We start from the raw sequence: 17,583 nt of genomic DNA, 5'->3' as shown, positions 1-17,583 counted from the left end.
AGTCCCCTGTATAACTGTACACTAAACTACAATAAAATAATTACAGTAAATATGAAATTACAGCCATTGGACAACTGCAATAAAAGGAGTAGCCTACATTATAATATAATAATATAATAATATAATAATATAATAATATAATTATATATATATATATATATATATATATATATATATATATATATATATATATATATATATATATTAGTATTTAGATAGCTAGTGAGGGAACACAGGTTCAGGGTGTCCGCAGTTACTGACTGTATACATCGAACAGTGAGTGGTTTCCACAGCTGGAAACAAACAGAGATGAGAGATAAACCATATTTTAAGATCGTAGGGATGGAAAATAAACATCATATATTGTAGGTTTATCTTTAAATGTGCTTTCGTACAGTAGAATAATATTGGCAGGTGAGTTGCAGTCAAGAATGGATAATATATAGAATATAATATGTATTAATTTGCTGTCTATTTCCATCTTTCATAAAGTACAAATTTGTATTTTTGGTCATGATATTTTATGTCAGTGCTCTTCATATGTAATATTATTTGTAATTGCTGGAGACTTACTAATATTCATTCACTTCTACAAGTCAATTTAATCATCCTCACTACTATCCCTAATTTTCCAATATTTCTCATTTACAGAGAAGCCATGTATCCCCATCCTGCCCTCTCTCTTCTCTAACTGAGTGAAGTTCATATAAACCTCACTGCTTCTCCTGCAGATGTATTTTGTTTCCACGTATCCCAGTTTCGTCCGCAGACTGAATTCCTCCATTATTTTTTGTGCAAAAAAACTAAAATAATAAACAAGTAATGTCCTTTATGTGGGCACATACAATACATCACTTTATTGTGTCACGCCTATCCTAGACCGATGCTAGTCACTACCAATTATATTTACTGCAATATATATTTTACATCTTAAGTTATAACCATAATTACTTCTGTGCAATTTTCTTTCAATCATACTGTAATACAAGCGTGCCATTTGGTTTAATTACTGTCTGAAATATGTAAATCTACCCTGGCCATGAGACTGGAGTACATACAATGCTATTAATATGCTCTATGTACAACCAAGACTGAGTCTCTATCTCTGTGATTGTACTCTAGCAAACAGAAACATCGGTGTGTCTTCAGCAGGTCTGTCTACCATTGAATCCTCTGTGTCTTCATCCTTAAGCCCAGACCTGGAAATAAAGAAACAGCAGCCGTTAAAAGATATCACAGCAAAGGTAATTTCAGACTGAGAAGTTGTCAGACCAGACAGTAATAAAAGACATCTCATACCCGAAGAGTGTGGTCCCAGGAACCTGTGCAAAAGGCAGTCCCATCTGGGGAGACTCGCAGTGTACTGACACGGTTCTCATGTCCAAACAGAATAGACACCCGTGTTCCTTTGAGAACATCCCAAACGTTTATGGTGTAGTCGTTGTAGCCGCCAAACAGTAGCCGGCCTGCGAATAACACACACGCAAACACACACACACACAACAAATGCACTTAACAGTACGTAAAAGCAATATCTTTAATATCACGAGGAACTGAATTGCTATGAACTTGTCTTTGATTCTATTTAATTGTGTAAAATGTGAAAAATGTGTTCATATCTTACCACTAAGAGAGAAATCAACACTGGAGACCCCAAATATGATGCTCTCTTTGGAGTAAATAGCCACTTCTCTATCTGCCCTTAAGTCATACAGGCGGCACTGTAACAAAGGTCAGTGTGTGAATCTTCAGCAGGGTTTTAAATGTGTAGATTACCAAAAGCACTTTGTTGAATAAATAACAGGAGTCTCTCCAGTGCCAATTTAAACGAATAGCTTGACATTTGAGGAAATTTCGTTACCTGCTTTCTTTCTTACTTTTCAAGCTTCGGTTTTTATAATGTGCTAATCAGAGATATTTAGACGTGTGGATTGTGTTACATTCAGACAGAGCCAGGCTAGCTGTTTCCCCCTGTTAACAGTCTTCATGCGAAGCTAAGCCAATCGGCTGCTGACAGTAGCTTCATAATTACCCTACAGACATGGCATTGATTTTCCCATCTAACTCTTCACAAGAGAAGGAATAAGCATATTTCCCAAAATGTCAAATGATTCTTTTAAGATCAAACCACTGAATAATATCTGAATACCTACTGTAGCATCATCTGAGCCAGATGCAAATGCATCTCCACTGGGATAGTATCTATTGAAAAAGACACAGACAGCCACAGTTAGGAACAAATTGGTCTCTTAAAGCCCCTTAAAATATGTAGGATATGAGCATATGTGACTTTTAGTAAATTCCAGTGGTAGAATGAAAAAGACACTGGGACTGAGGACAAACATGCTAAAAGCAAAAATATGCACAGAGTCAGTTTTCAGCAGGATTGTCTCATTTTTCTACAAAAACACAGGTCATCAGAATAATCCGAAAGATGTTTTAATCAGATACAAATTCTACACATAGGGCTTTAAAATATATATCTTTAAAATTTGATAAATAATCAAAAAAAAAACTTACCGCACACTATTTATGTCTGATTCATGAGTTTCAAAGGATTGAATACACTGTCCTGAACGCATGTCCCACACATTGGCCTTCTTATCACAACCCTGCAATAATATAAAATCATGCAGAACATGACTTTAAATGATTCAGTTAAGTTGAAAAAGTGACATGTAATAGTGAAGACTGAGGAACAAGTGTTCTCACCCCTGAAACAAATGTGTTTCCGGTCTCGGAGGGGGCCAGGTCCAGACAGAGGACGTCAGCTGCGTGTCCATGGAAACTCTGCAACAGCTGCCCACTCTCAACATCCCATAATGCACATGTACCATCCCCACTGGACGTCAGGATCTTTAACACAAGCAGGTGATGAGGAGGAAGTAAAAGTAAAAGTTAAAATCAGTAAAAGTTGGTGTGGGCAAACACGCGGCTATAAATGGACTGTCTGAAACATCATGTGACCAGGACATCAAACCAGGAGCAACTGGCTGCTGTGAATTATTAACAAAGCTGGGAAGCTGCGTTCACTCAAATATGGAAGGCAGTGATTTCTGATTAATAAGAAGCCGCTGTGTTTGCAGGAGCCGAAATTGTGGGTAAAACAGAAACGTTACACGTGCAACTATGACTTTTCTAAATATATAATTCATTGTGTTGCTTTTGTGTTTCGTTTCAAATATTTATCTATTTAATGCGTATTGGGGAAAGTCTCACCTGCATGTCAGAGTTGGTGAAGCTACAGGCAGACAGGTAGTTTGTGTGCATGGCCACTGACTTCTTCTTCGCTGCCAAGTTCTCATTCTTGTCCAGGGACAGAGGATACACAGAGCATTTATTGTCCAGGCCCCTGTGACAGAAAACAACTTCAGTTCACCAAAAAAGAAGACAACCAAATGGATGATACACCGCATCTGGATCGTCATTGGTAATTAGACACTCACCCACAGGCCACAGCACACCCAGAGGGGGCGTAGGCGCAGGCCATCACCCAGGTGCAAGGCATTGTCACAGCGTGCTCCTATTAACATGAAAAGACAGAGCTGCATGAGCCGCACCAGGACAGGGAGATGAATCAAATTCATCAGGCATAATTAGAGCAGAGCAGCAAGCTTAAGGCCGTTGGACATTAGAGAGCAACACAGTTTGTCCGAACCTCAAAAATGAAAGGGGGGGCTTTTTAAAGACATTTCTACACAGTCTTGTGGCCTTCTGATCTTCAGCTCTTTATATTTTTTGTTAGCCCCTCCTCCTCCTACTTAATCATAAAAAGGGACCTTTTGGACAGCTTCTGTGTCCCCTATAGCACAGTAGTAGGAATGTGAAAATTCCCTGTGATGTCAAGAGCTATCATGGCTCCTCTTTCTAGCCATGATAAAATCTAATGCATAAGCTATCATGGCTCCTCTTTCTAGCCATGATAGCTCATGCATTAGATTTTCTACATGATAATGGAGAAAGTGAAATTCTCAATTATAAGCTTTTTAGAGGAAGTTGTTGCAACCCTGTATAAATGACATAAAAATAACACTAGATTCCAGTTTTTATGAACAAATGGTATTAATAAGCCCTATTATAAATCCATAGCCTACACATATTTTTGCTTTCAATTTATGCTGATTCTTCCAATGTTTCAGTTGTTATATCAGTTATAACACTCAACATCAACATTACATTTGAAGTAAATACATGTTTGTTTGAATTGTTGAGGTGACGACTTGTATTTAGACCCGTGGTTCCCAAACCGAAGAGTCCTGAATAAATCCTAGATAAATCTTAAGGGTCACAAAATTATTGTATTAAAAAATATTTCTGTTACACAAAATAGTTATCTATTTATGATCCAATTGTTGATTTGTTGTTTATTGTGCTCTTTCTTTGCTCTAGGTTTTGCATCTGTCTTGGGAAATACCAAATACCAGACACTAATTATCATCTTTTCAGATAAAATCCTACAAACATAATCTGAGACAGAAAAATCACTACTTGTGTCCACATTATAAGGCACGGTAGACATACTAGTTGTTGATAACTTAATTTTGAGGCATCACAAGCCAACAAGATAGGGAACCACTGATTACACTACAGTTCAGTATGTTCAGGTGTGGTGTAAAGGAGAATAGCTGAAACACTGCTTTGCAGAAAGCTTCTAGGGGGAGAATTTTGGTAAGGTGGTCCTGATTATTTTAATCTTGCAATAAAACATCTGCATATTGGAAAAAACAACTGTTACCTTGTTGGTGGTGAAAGCATCCCATACAATCACTTTTCCATCCTGCAAAGGGGTTAGAACAAGTGCAATGTTAAAAAAAACCAAAACAAACCATAAACTGTGGATTATATCCTGTTATAAACAGTCTCCTCAGAGAGCTGCGAGGTAGAGGTTCAGCTCTGAAAGCATAAAGCTCAGCCGGTTATCTGACCTGCGAGGAGCTGACGATCCTCCTCTTGTCCTTACACCAGTCCATACACAGAACTTTGTTGCCATGTCCCTTCAGAGTTCTTCGGGTCTTCATGACAAACTGACCCAGTCCCTCCACCTTCTCTGCCACCTGATGTACTGTACACACACACACACACACACACACAATATACATTGCATTAAACCATCTACTATATACACCTACTAATATTGTTGGCAGCAATAAGGATTAAACTACAGAGGGCCTATGCTATAGTAGGGAGATTTTTATCTGTCTTGTCATCAAAAATACATGCATTACAGATATCCCGTTTTTTTTTTTCCACGTTTTTATTCATTATCTCCACTATTTGCATATTTCGGAGACATAATTGGACAACACCACCACAGAGGAGATTCGGATGGAAGCACTGGACTGTAAAATCGGGAGGCAAACAAACATCCTGTAAAATCTGAGGTAACGTCAGGCCACTCAGATCAATGATCACTTTCCACAAATTCACATCCCTGTGAAACTGGCGACATTTGACCCCTCACGGAAATACAGGCGGCTATTTTTTTTTTTTTTTTTTTTTGGTAGATTTGATGTTATTTGTCCCGTCACAGTGTAAACGCAGGGGTGAATCGAGGCCTCTCCATTTTCAGCAGCACTCACGCTCGACATCGTGCAGCTTCGCTCTTTCCTCCTCCAGCTTCGACTTCAGCGTCTCCGATTCCGTTTTGAGATGGGCCAGAGTCTCATTCAGCTGTACCTCCTGTGTCGCCATTTCAGGGATTAGAGGGGATCTCATATATTTCCTTTGTGCAGGCAGCGGTCGGCAGCGAAAGGGCTTAAAGCGGAGCTAACAGCTGATGCTGCTGTCATGACGTCAGAGGGAGAAGATGCTCCTCCAGTTTCCAGGGAGGAGGGAGGAGGAGGGAGGAGGAGGAGGGAGGAGGCTCCTGTATCCTGGCGATGCTGCCGCTCCACACGGGCTGCATCCTCACTACTCCGCAGCTAAATAATGCATTTTCATCCATGGAAACACAAAGCTGTTTCTCCATCTGCACTGTAAAACTATGGCTGGTGGACACAGCTGGTTATTCTGACACACGAAACAATTTATTTCTGTGGATTCAGTGATTAAGGAGACATGCTTGCACATTAAGTATCTGTTACAGTAAATAAAATGTGAAGAAATGTGAGTGAAGGAATGACTCAAAATACTGCAGAGTTTTATTGATTACACTTTCACATTTTATCAGGACCATAGTTACAAATGAGGACAATGCGGTTTTGTTCTGAGAAAATATGAAAATAGTCTCATCACACTGTCTGTTAGAATCAATATATATTAATTTGACTACTTTTAAGGCAACTGTTTCCCCACCAGAACTTTATTCACAGCAGTGTGAAGAAGGCTTTGAAACTGCATTGAGACCTTGATGTTTGTTAATAAAATTCAGGGTGATTATTTTCACTATCAATTAAACTATATTAAATGAAACTATTTGTCATCGCAGTTTCTCAGAGTCCAAACTGCTGTCTTCAGACATATCGTTCTATTTGACCAATACTCAAGAATCCAAAGACATTCAGTTTACAATTAATGTAAAAAAGGGAAAACGTTACCAAAATAACTGCCAGTAAACTTTCTATTTGACCACCTAATTGATTAATCGACCATGCATTAGGGAGATATTACCTTTCTTAAACGCTGACTATGGCCCTACACAATTTAAATATGTGGTGTACATTCTTTATTAAAAGTGTCTACATATTTATATATACAATAGCATGCAGCCATTGGCTACTGGGCTCTGAGTCAGTCATGTGGAGTGAAAGGCTAAAGGCCGGCTGTGTCAGATTCTGGTCAGAAAGCCCAGATGAAGACTGCTCGGGACCTGCAGCAGCTCCAGAGCCTGCGAGGACCAGCAGAAAGGAAACATAACCTGGAAACGATAGTCTGTGTCCAGCATCAGCTGTGTGGACCCTTCACGATCTTGTAGTAATGACTGAGAAGAGAGCACGGCACATTTAGTGAAGTGCAAGTAAGACTCATTGCATTAAAATTTGAAAATTTACAACAGATCTCACCTGAACTTTGCGGACAAATGATGACGACACCCTTTTCTCAAAATCGTCAATGGGTGTGTATGAATTCAAAATCTTGACAATCTACAAATACAAAAGAGTTTTGTTTCACTTGACTGTGATGGTGGAGTTTTTTTTATATCAAAATGAGCATAATATGGGACTGAATAAAGTACCTGAACAGGGTTGAGTTCAGTGCATACTTCAGTGATCTCCTTGGCGTCATCATCTGTGGACTTGTTGACTTGCAGCAGCCAGGCAGCCTGAGACAATGGCCTCAGAGTGTCAATAGCATTAGAGCTTTGTAGTTCCTTCTCCTTCAGCCACTCCTCCAGGTAACTGATGTTACACCTAAAGGAACAAAGACGCTATGACACGGAACTTTTTTTTTTTGTCTGTAATTCAAATATTACAAAAGTGAAGCCAGACCTGATTTGCATTCCCTTCCTGCAGGAACACATATCCTTGCGGAGCATGATGTTGTTGAGGGTGGTCGCACCCACCAGGAAGAACAGTTGTTTGACAGCCTGTTTGATGAGGCCCTGCTCCATGCCATGCTGGGTCATGGTGGAGTGGAAGACACTGAGCTGCTGAATGATGGAGGAGATGGTGTAGGTCTCCAAGTCCTCATAGATGCTGCTGGAACGCTTCCTGAATCCTGTCGGCTTCATGCTAGAAATCCCCTGTAAACTCTCGTGCTCCAACATACCAGGCACTGGAGGGCAGTACAGTAAAGAAGCACATTTTAAGGCGTTTATAAAGGTTAACCACCATCATAATCTGCATGTGATAGTAATAGACTGTGGAAAATACCAATTTCAGGAGTGAGGGCCTTTTCCATGACCGTGATAAACTGATGGTAGATGTGGATGGCCAGGTCGCTGAGAATCTGTCTGTGTTCTGACAAATCAAAATTCTGAAGGCAGTTCTTTTTCTGACGGGGAGTGTTCTGTTTCATGAACTCCTTTAGTGAACACACAGAAAAACAAAATAATATATGAACAAAATATGCCTGCTGTTGCATATGAGAGACTAAAACCATATAACAGTACAACCAAGTTAAATACAGCAGATCCAGACCTCCTCTCCGCTGTACTGCTTCAGACAGTTGAGCAGCTGGTACATGTTTGCGAGCCAGAAGGACAGAGACTCCAAGTCTTTGTGGTGACTCTGAAATACAAAAATGGCAGCTGAGCTTTTCATTTATTTTCAGCATCTCAGTTATATAATTTTTCAAATTGTTTAAAAATGTGACACTTTATTTTATTTATGCGACTTGTACATTTTTACTTTTCTTTCCGCCTTTTATCCTTCTGAGATCAACAATATCTCAAAATCAAATTACAAGAGCAAACTAAACTGCTGACAAATTACTACACAGTAATATGACATGGTCATGATTAATACAATATTTACTCTTCATTTGGCGGATAAAGGCTAACAGACTTATAATTAACCTTACCACGATGACCTTTTTGACAGCACCGATGATTGCATTCATTAGAGACTTGAGTTTGGCTTCATCGTTCAGGTAGTCAGCATGGCGGATACACATGAAGAGGATGTACGCTGGCAGACCCGGGATCATGTTGACCACCACACCCTTGGGCTTCAGGTCTGTGGGCAGATTGTGACATGTTTGAAGGAGGATATGTATTTAATTCTTCATTCTGTTCTTATTATAGCTGTCTGCTTATTCCTGCTCAAACTCACAGAGGATCCAGTCTATGCCAGCACTGGAAGAAAGGCAATGTGACCATATTATATAAATAGTACAGAGGAAGAATACCCAGAATGATGTTTTGAATGAGCCTAGGTTCGTCCTCTCTCTTGTACTCCAACATGCCGAGGTAGTCTTTAGGAATAGCAGGTGCAGACGTTTGCTTGGCTGTGTGAGAAACAATGAGGTGATTAACATGGAGAAGTTCGATTTCCTTGACAATCCACACCTACAACCCACAATGCCACCTTTCTGTGATGTCTCAAGGCTCTTTATATGATTCTGGAGTTTCTTTATTAATCTGTCTTTCTGGTCGAGCTGCTCTTCAAAGTCCTAGAAGAAAAGAAAAATTTGTTACAGTCTTTATTAAAGACAACAGATGCATTCGCACCCTCTGTAACCCTCAACCTTTTGTATTTATATGCGTACCATGTTCTCAGCAGTTAACCGTGAGGTCTCCTCTCTCAGTTTGCTCTTGGCTTCACTCTGCATCAGATGCTGTCTCTTCAAGTGATTATTCTCCTCTTCAAGCTCCTCTACATGGCCTTGAATCTCCCTCTTCACCTCCTCCAGCTCTTCAGCTTTCTCCTCAAAGTGTCTATAAAGAAGCAAAAATCAGGCAGACTCAGAAATGACCATCCCATCTTTAATCAAGAACAGACTCCAATCTGAGGATATTACCTGCGTTGTGAGCGCTCTTCTTCAATTTCCCTTTGAAGAATGTTGGTGATCTCCTCAGTTTTTTCTTTTAGATGACATGGAAAAGAAAAAATAACAAGAGAACAAGTAAATATACTAATCTGAAAAAAAGGCCTTGAAATTCTTGGAGAAAGAAAATGCTCAGATCTACCTGCTAACTCTCGGTTCTGCTCCTCGACATGGACCTCCAATTCTTGTTTTTGTCTCTGCAGCTCTGAAACCTGAAGTTTCAGCTCTGGTATAACCTGTGGATCACATCAAATAAGGGAAAGTACAATCACGGTACTTCGGCACATCATCTATACTAAGAAATTAAATATGGAATCAATCAATCATCCAACAACGTACTGAATTCTCACTGCTGAGCCTGGACAGTTCCTGACGAATATTCTCATTGACACTACTTTTCTCCTGGAACAGGTTTTGCAGCTTGCTGTTCTCATTTTTAAGGTGGTCCACTTTCAATTGCAAGCCTTCCAGTTGGGTCTCATAGCTTTCCTTCTGCTCCCTCTGGTGGTTTTCCAGTATTCTGCCATCAAAGGTGGAATTATGTTAACAGGGTCAAGTGTATGCAGATTTGTCAGACAGATCCAACACTCCATAAAATTAAGTGGAAGCACTGCTATTGACAGCAAAGATATAGACCTGGTAGCTTTGTGCAGGCCTTCAAAGGCCGTCAGAAAATCTTCAACTTCATAAATCTTCTCAGAGTCATCTGGAGTTAGCCTTCAGAGAAACAATGCGTGAGATCCAATGTCTACACGGGCTGTAGAATAACTACATGAGAGAAAGCAAAAAGCTAAAATATTTGGATTACCCTAAAAGAACCTCCTCTTCAACGACACCACCAAGAAGTTGTCTCGTAATCTCACTCATTTTAGCTGCAGAAAAATATTCAGGGATTACTTCACCAGTTTTCTGACATGAGGTCGTATCATATTTCTAAATAAGGTTCACTGAATATGGAAAAAGTCTTGTACCTCTTGCTTGTTCTGACTGTTGCTTCATCTTTCGGTCCATGTTGTTTCTCTGATTCTGCAGGTTGCTCAGATCTCTGCGCAGCTCAGGAATGGCCTTGACGTGCTTGGTGAGCTGGATGACTTGTTCCTGCAGGTCAGAGTTCGCCTGGCCCCCCTCCTCTATCTTTCTGTGCAGACTGACTCTCTCCTCTTTCAGTCTCTTAATCTCCTCTTTCAGAGCTTGCACCTCCTTCTCATGATCCTGTCTCTGGATCTCAGTGTTGTTCTCTGCAATCCTGCCAAGAATACTCTCGTCAACAATCAGAATAACTGAACAAGCCAAAATTTGCATTGGCTGAAAAAAAAACTAGATTGCACTTACTTTCTAAGTCTCGCTTCATTTTCTTTCTCGTCCAGAAGATTACTTTTTATTTGATCAAAGCTCTCTGCAGGTGTGTAAAATCAGCCATAAACTGGTCAGAAAAATTACTATAAACAGAGTTGTAAAATAAGCAGCAAACCAAGGGATATTTACTCCTATTACCTTTGGCCTCTTTGGTGGAAGCTTCAAACTTTTTCTCCAAGTTCTGCTTTTCAAGGGTTAGTACTCCTATATCCTTTTGAAGCTGCGCAATTGTCTAAAGTGAGAATAAAAATATGTTTTTCTTAAAGGGCTCATAACTTCAGCTTCATCAGCAAACAAAAAGCTGCAAAGACACCAACAACTGTATCAAATGTTTGGCATGACCTGAGTAGCATCTTCTTTCACTTTCTTCTCTCTTGCTTCCAAAGACGCCTTCTGGCTGGTTGTTTTTTCCAGCTGTGCCTCCAGACCCTGAAGTCTGTCCACAGTTTGAGAGTGGCTGTTGGCCAAGCTGGTCAGTCTTTCTACCAACCCACAGTTCTCCTTACTCTGTAAGGTTACAGGAATTCACATATGGTATGTCTTCCACATAAAAGCCGCTGCTAATAGAACTTTGGAAGCATCTTTACCTGCTCTTCAATCTTCTTTCTGAGCTGCTGCACTCTGTATGAAAGCTGGACATTAAGCACCAGCCGCCGCATGGTTTGAAATCGCCGTCGAGCCAGCCATGCTCTGGCATACTTCTGGAGAACCAGGGCTTTGTGCTCCTTCATCATCTGACAGGTAACAAACAGATGGTAGGGCATAAATCTCATGTGATGACATTTTTTATTTTCATCATACTGAATGATTAATTAATGATCAATTACTGACCTTCTTGAACTGTTTACGGGCCATCCAACCTCGTGTGAAGGCCTGGATGGTAACAGAAGCCAGGTGGACTACCTGGTAGATCTGTCTCATGCGGTAACCTCTCCAGTGTCTCTGGATCACAATTGCTGCCCAGCCCTGCTTCAGTGTCGCAGCACTCACTGTTTTACTGGAGGTTTATAAAGAAAACAAGAAGGTATAGTGTCAAAATCCTAGTTGATACAAAAGGAAATTCAGAATAACAACATTGTTATCGAAGCGTCTAACCGGATTGTCCTCTTTCCACGGATGTACTCTTGGATGATGATGGCTGCCTCTCTAATGCGCAGGTACTTCCTCCTCTGGCTCCACCCACGGACATGTTTCTGGATGGTTATGCAGGCTCCTCGAAGTCGGTCCAGACGCAGCTTCTCTAGATAAGCTACCTGACCAGCTCGAAAGAAGATCTTTGTCCGACCAAACTTGTACTGGTTGGGGTCCTGGAGATCAAGCCATGAGGCCGAAGTGATACACAAACATGGATTGTGAAATAATGCATGACAATGTTGTATTGGTGGATTTTAAAGAGACAGCTAACCTGAATCAACCTCTGCAGCACGTTCTTGCAGGTCTGTTTCTTGTCAGTGAGGTCTGTCTCCTGATGTGACATCAGGATACTGTAACGGCTGTAAAACTCAATGTATGTCCACCTGCAAACAAGGAGCATGTTCTTCATCACAACACAGCCAGGAAGATATTTTTGGTTAATAGAGTCACGCAGTAGAGAATCACCTGGATGGATAGCTCTGTGCACTGATACGAATAGTTTCAAGGACTCCACAGGCTCGCAGCTGCTGCACCACCCTCCTGGAGTCATATCTTAAAATACAAGCAAGCACTCACTTAAACCAAAAATACAAACATATGCAAATGATTCAGAAATCATTCAAACAAACAGAGTAGATCCTTTCAGTCATAGTGTCATTAGTACTCACTCAAAGGGGAGTTTTTCATCGTTTGGCTTAATGCAGCGCACATAGTGTGGGGTGGTAGCATTCAGTGTTTCCATCAGTAAGGAGAGGGAGCTGCGAAACTACATTTGACAACACAGCTCATTAGAAAGACTAAATGCAAAATACAAACTCAGTTGTATTCTATACCCACGTTCAAACTCAGGTTTGGAGTGTCAATAATCTCCAGTGAGCAGTGACAGAGTAAACATTTTCACCTTATCTCCCACAGAGGTTCTCAGCTGTTTATTGGCTGGTTTCACCCCAGGCCTGGCGGGTCTCACTTTGACACCTTTACTAGTCACAGTGCTTTGCTCCTCCTCTTGGAAAAAGTTGGCCAGGAAAGGAAGCTGATAACAGTTGCAATCAGGAGAAATATGTTAAAATGAGAAAAGAAACAACACCGCATGGAACCTCGTTTTGAATAATACAGAAACTCTGATTTGGTGTATTAAAATATGAATAACCAAAATCAAATAGGGCCTTTGATTACCTTACTGTCTCTCATAATGTCCACCAGTTCTTCATAGAGAGTGTCTCTGTTCTTTTCAAGAAAACCTCTGCACTGATACTCCACCTGTTAAAGGAAATAGGCTGACATAGTTTAAAAAAGACATCTGCTGGGAATCCAAAAGCATTAATTATAAATAACAGTAGAAATATTTTCTGCACACACTCATGCAGGTAAGGGTCAATAGACTCCACCTTGTCTGCAAAGTGTTGTATCACAAAAGCCTCATTTGATAACCTGGGCTTCTCAAACAGAGGACTGGTGTCGAGGTAGTTGTACAGCTTTTGCAGCCAGCTTTTGTCAGTGCCCTGAGGAAACTGTGCAGTAAAGGGATGTGTGTAGAGGAGGGACAGCAATGAATAAAACAGTCAAGAAAAAATAAAAACACAGAACTGAAAAATGTAACTGTAGAAGTCCAAATCACGGGCATTCAATCTTACCAAACATTCTTCATCAAGCAAGTCAAGGATCCCCATCTTTGCTTCAATTAGGTCAATGACCGGCTGGTTGTCATAGAAATCTATCAGTGTCCACGGGATGCCCTCTTTCATGTACTCCTCTTGCTCCAGCTTGAACACATGCTGAAAATAAGAGACACGGCCGAATAGTCATACGAGTTGATAAAGAAGTGTGTGCAGTGTTTTGCATGGATTTTGGTTGATGGCGTTACATACCAGGTTAAACTGCTGTTGAAGCTTTTCATTTGCATAGTTGATACAAAACTGTTCAAAGCTGTTGATCTCAAATGTTTCAAAGCTGAGGACACAGGGCATCAATTCATGTCAAAAACGGCAAAAAAGACCTGAATATATCAAAAAGCTGAAGAAAAATGTGTCGTATCTGCATTACCCATAAATATCCAGAACACCTATGAAAGCATGTTGCTTTCCTGGGACCTGTAGTGCTGCATTTATCCTGTTAATAATACAGTCAAATAGATGGGAGTAGATCTGCTTGGCAAGGGCATCTCTGGCATTTACTGCGCGCCCCTTAGGCACTGGCTTCACCACCGTCTCAGCCACCAGAACGATCCTCCGATGGCACAACCAACGCACCAACCCCTCTGCGCTCACACCCAGCAACTCACAGAAGACTGCCAGATGTGGATCACCGGGCTGGAAGATATAAAAATGAAGTTTTGTGTTTAACCTGGTTAATGTTTGAAGTTCTAACCTTGCACACAAAAAAGCAATTTAACGCTTGGGTAGCCAGGACTCACGCTAACTGATGATTTGTCCTCTCCTGAGTTTCTGATCTCCACATTTCCCAAATGCAGAATGGCAGCCAAAACTCTGAAAACATCTGATTGAAAATCCTCCTTCAACCCTGCAGGTGCAAAGAGAGGGAGGTAAAGCTAACACAAAAAGTCACACTAAAAGCAAGTTATAGCCTGACAGCTGAAGCGCTTTTTACCCAGCAGTGAGAAGGTCCGGCGAGTCTCTTCCAAGTCTTTCTTGTCATCTATACCTTCAATAGTGATGTCACCTCCCATGCAGGTGTACTGGAAATTATCAGCACTCACTGCAGGTAAAAGGAACAAATTGTGAAGCAGACTTACAGTAAAACAACCCAACTCTAAGACTTAGATGTCTCTTCTAAGTGGATCAGATGAATCACCACAGCAATAAAGCAGTAAAAGCTCCATCTCAAACATGCAGTGCAAACCTTAAGTACTGACACTTACACAGTCTCAGGTTCTTGAACTCTGGCAGGTGAGCACAGGAACACATCTGGTAGAAAATGTGATAGTTCCTCTCATTGTCTGCCTGAATAAAACAAACAAAAAAAATCATTATTATGGATCAGGTATAAGAAATAAAATAACACTCAGCCACATCCTCAATTCGTGTACCTGAAAAACTACTCTGGATTTCTCTAACAGGTAGGTCCTCATGTTTGCTCCGATGATCCGGTACTTCCTGTCAAAGCTGATCTCCGTGTATTTCCCAAATCGGCTGCTGTTGTCATTCCTGGTGGTCTTTGCGTTTCCTATTGCCTGAGACAAAACTTATTTTAAATTTCTTTTCCGATTATCAGATATTATCAGTCATCTTAATTTGACAATGGGCTCTTAAAAATGGAAGCCTTTTAGTTTAATGGTTCCTGGAAAGAACAGCTATGTGGGTCCTTTAGAGTAGGGCTCCTGTAAAATCATACCTCTGTTATTGGATTGGATGCCAGGACTTTGTCTTCAACCCTGGTCTTGCTGCCAGATTTGCTTACAACAGCAAAGTACCTCATAGCATATCGAGCAGACACTGTTTTACCAGCTCCAGATTCACCACTGACAATAATAGACTGGTTCTTGTGGTTTCTGAGAAAGAAAAAGGGTGTAATACAGTGATATAACCACACTGTATGTTCTACTTTATATGACTATTTGAGGTCTTATTTAGCCTACCTGGCCATCTGTTTGTAAGCCTCTTCTGCCACTGCAAATATATGAGGGTCCATGTCTCCCATGTTCTGGCCTGAGTAGGCATGAATGATTGCATCTCCATAGATAGGGAGCTGTTTGTAGGGATTTACAGCCACCAGTATGATACCTGAAAATGAGGAAACAACAGCGGTTGAGCCAAAAGCACAAACTGCCAGCAGCCTACACCTCAGTGCTTGGATATAGTTCAGTGCAACTGTACCACAGTAGGTATAGATGATTCTGGACTCCACAAATCGCACTTTGAGGTTGTGCAGAACAGCAGGTTCATGGAGGTAGCTGAGAGCAGTGAGGTCATTCTCCCCAACCAAGATGTCTGGGTTGCGAAGAGGAGGGAGTTGTGGTTTCGATGGGTCGACAGGGAAGTAGTGCTCCTTTCACAGTGACAGGTTATGTAAAAGATTCAGGTCAGCTGTTGTTACTCGCCATCATAAACCCACTACAGCTGCATGTGATGGTTTTATTAGTCACATTTTACTTACTGTGCCATCTTCAAGAAGCAAATCAAGAACATTATCTCCAAAATGGAAATCTCTCCTAATCTCAGCTGACATCCACACATGTTCTGCATCTGGAATCCAAACCCTGTTGTACTAAGGGAGAAGATTTCAAGGGTGACAGGATAACAAATAATTAATACTTTACTAAAGAAATTATGAAACACCATTTAACACTTTAAATGTAAGAAATCGGCTATGTAAAAATGAACTAGGTAAACATATGAGGACTTTCTTTTCTAAGTTAGAATGGTTTTTATCCTGAACTATGTTATAAAATTATAAAGATTTACATTTAATAAGTTTAATAAAAGCAAACAGTTGAGCATTTAGACTTTAAATTCCTTTGGACACAGCCTCCTCTACATCCCAGCTCCTTGCCGAGGCTCTGACAAAGTTTCCATATGTCTCAGTTAGTAAGTTAGTAAATATTCTGTCTACTGCAATAACATCAGAGAGTTTTCCTCTTACCTCGGTATACAGTTCCAACAAAGCCATGATTGTGCATTATTATTGTAACTCCTCTTGTCTCTATATTTCACCTGTTGTACCACTGAATTTACCAGGTTACCAACGAATTTCCTCCTACCCCTCACAACTATGCAACAGTCACCGGAGCCAAGTTACACAAAATTAAATCCCTTTTCCGGTTGTAATTTTCAAAATAATACTCAAACGAGTCTTTAAAACAGCCTGTTCTTTTAATATTTTTTCTACATACAAAATTACTTATATGTTATTAATTTTATGTACTCGTCTGATATTTTATCCATTCCTCCTCTTATTGTATATTTATAATTTATCTGTATGTATTGCTTTAATACATTTACTTAACTGATATTTGTTTGCTGGTGCCCTTTTTTTTTTTTAACTGATCAGTAAGGCATGAGATGGCTAGATAAAACGTCAAGAGAAGGGGGATGAGAGAGTGACAATTATATTTATTTTACACAAACTAGTTTTTTCTAATCTTTGCTTATTTTCCCTTGTGGAAAAAAACTAACAATCAAACAATCAGAGAGGGGTAAATCACATCACATGACTTGTGATGTGGGGTCGAGAAGACATTGCTTCTTTTCAGTGGTCATGAGCGAAAAGCTTACGAAGCAGAACTGTGAAGGATCGTTTAATGTTCAAGTAAATTAAAAAAAAAACATAGGCTTTTATTCTGAAAGTCCCGTCACTGATATTCCAGGTTTGTCAGGTCTCTTCCTGGATGGCTTGTACTTGTCGCTCATGTTGTCGCTCACCTGCTGGGGACTTTGGCTGGATGACCCCGCCCTCCCGTCTTGTGACAGCGGCTCGACAGAGTGGGTGTGCTCGTTTGATCAAGGACTCTGACAACAAAGGAAACCGGATACAGATCTCAGCCTGCTCGCCATGTATGAAGGCAGTTCAGCCACTGCTTCACCACAAGTAGTTAAACAAAAATAAAAAATGGAAAAAAGTAAATATTTCACCACCTTGGACCAACTTGACCTACATTATCAGTGGATTTGCTAAACTGAATTTTATAAAGGCCTTTTACAGGCAAACACA

At 40.4% G+C, this 17,583-nt stretch overlaps 2 protein-coding genes across 2 annotated transcripts; both read right to left on the bottom strand.

The window, feature by feature from the left end:
- Positions 1–814: 814 nt before the first annotated feature.
- On the bottom strand, positions 815–5,907 carry gnb5a (guanine nucleotide binding protein (G protein), beta 5a). Its single transcript, XM_071496509.1, has 11 exons — positions 5,580–5,907; positions 4,926–5,062; positions 4,736–4,777; positions 3,447–3,523; positions 3,220–3,352; positions 2,713–2,856; positions 2,521–2,612; positions 2,154–2,202; positions 1,625–1,721; positions 1,300–1,466; positions 815–1,199 (listed from the first exon to the last, which is right to left on the bottom strand). The coding sequence occupies exons 1-11, from the start codon at positions 5,713–5,715 to the stop codon at positions 1,188–1,190; spliced, it is 1,086 nt and encodes a 361-aa protein (XP_071352610.1). The 5' UTR covers positions 5,716–5,907; the 3' UTR covers positions 815–1,187.
- A 376-nt stretch (positions 5,908–6,283) lies between these two features.
- Positions 6,284–16,650, bottom strand: myo5c (myosin VC). The gene is made up of 40 exons (XM_071496495.1): positions 16,516–16,650; positions 16,030–16,140; positions 15,750–15,921; positions 15,512–15,656; positions 15,268–15,424; positions 14,963–15,106; positions 14,795–14,876; positions 14,524–14,631; positions 14,330–14,436; positions 13,960–14,225; positions 13,785–13,866; positions 13,551–13,691; positions 13,305–13,427; positions 13,093–13,176; positions 12,818–12,949; positions 12,585–12,682; positions 12,382–12,468; positions 12,188–12,299; positions 11,878–12,089; positions 11,614–11,779; positions 11,370–11,516; positions 11,125–11,289; positions 10,921–11,014; positions 10,759–10,822; positions 10,398–10,672; positions 10,235–10,298; positions 10,063–10,143; positions 9,766–9,946; positions 9,569–9,662; positions 9,400–9,463; positions 9,148–9,316; positions 8,967–9,051; positions 8,788–8,886; positions 8,461–8,615; positions 8,079–8,168; positions 7,812–7,962; positions 7,428–7,713; positions 7,175–7,349; positions 7,002–7,082; positions 6,284–6,919 (listed from the first exon to the last, which is right to left on the bottom strand). The coding sequence occupies exons 1-40, from the start codon at positions 16,540–16,542 to the stop codon at positions 6,767–6,769; spliced, it is 5,229 nt and encodes a 1,742-aa protein (XP_071352596.1). The 5' UTR covers positions 16,543–16,650; the 3' UTR covers positions 6,284–6,766.
- Between the last annotated feature and the right edge of the window lie 933 nt (positions 16,651–17,583).

The sequence above is a fragment of the Trachinotus anak genome, unplaced genomic scaffold (assembly GCF_046630095.1).
Source record: "Trachinotus anak isolate AG129_WGS33_773 ecotype Australia unplaced genomic scaffold, CSIRO_AGI_Tana_v1 ptg000002l, whole genome shotgun sequence".
Classification (NCBI taxonomy): domain Eukaryota; kingdom Metazoa; phylum Chordata; class Actinopteri; order Carangiformes; family Carangidae; genus Trachinotus; species Trachinotus anak.
Note: the sequence above shows the minus strand (reverse complement) of the source record. Positions and strands in the feature narration are given on the sequence as shown.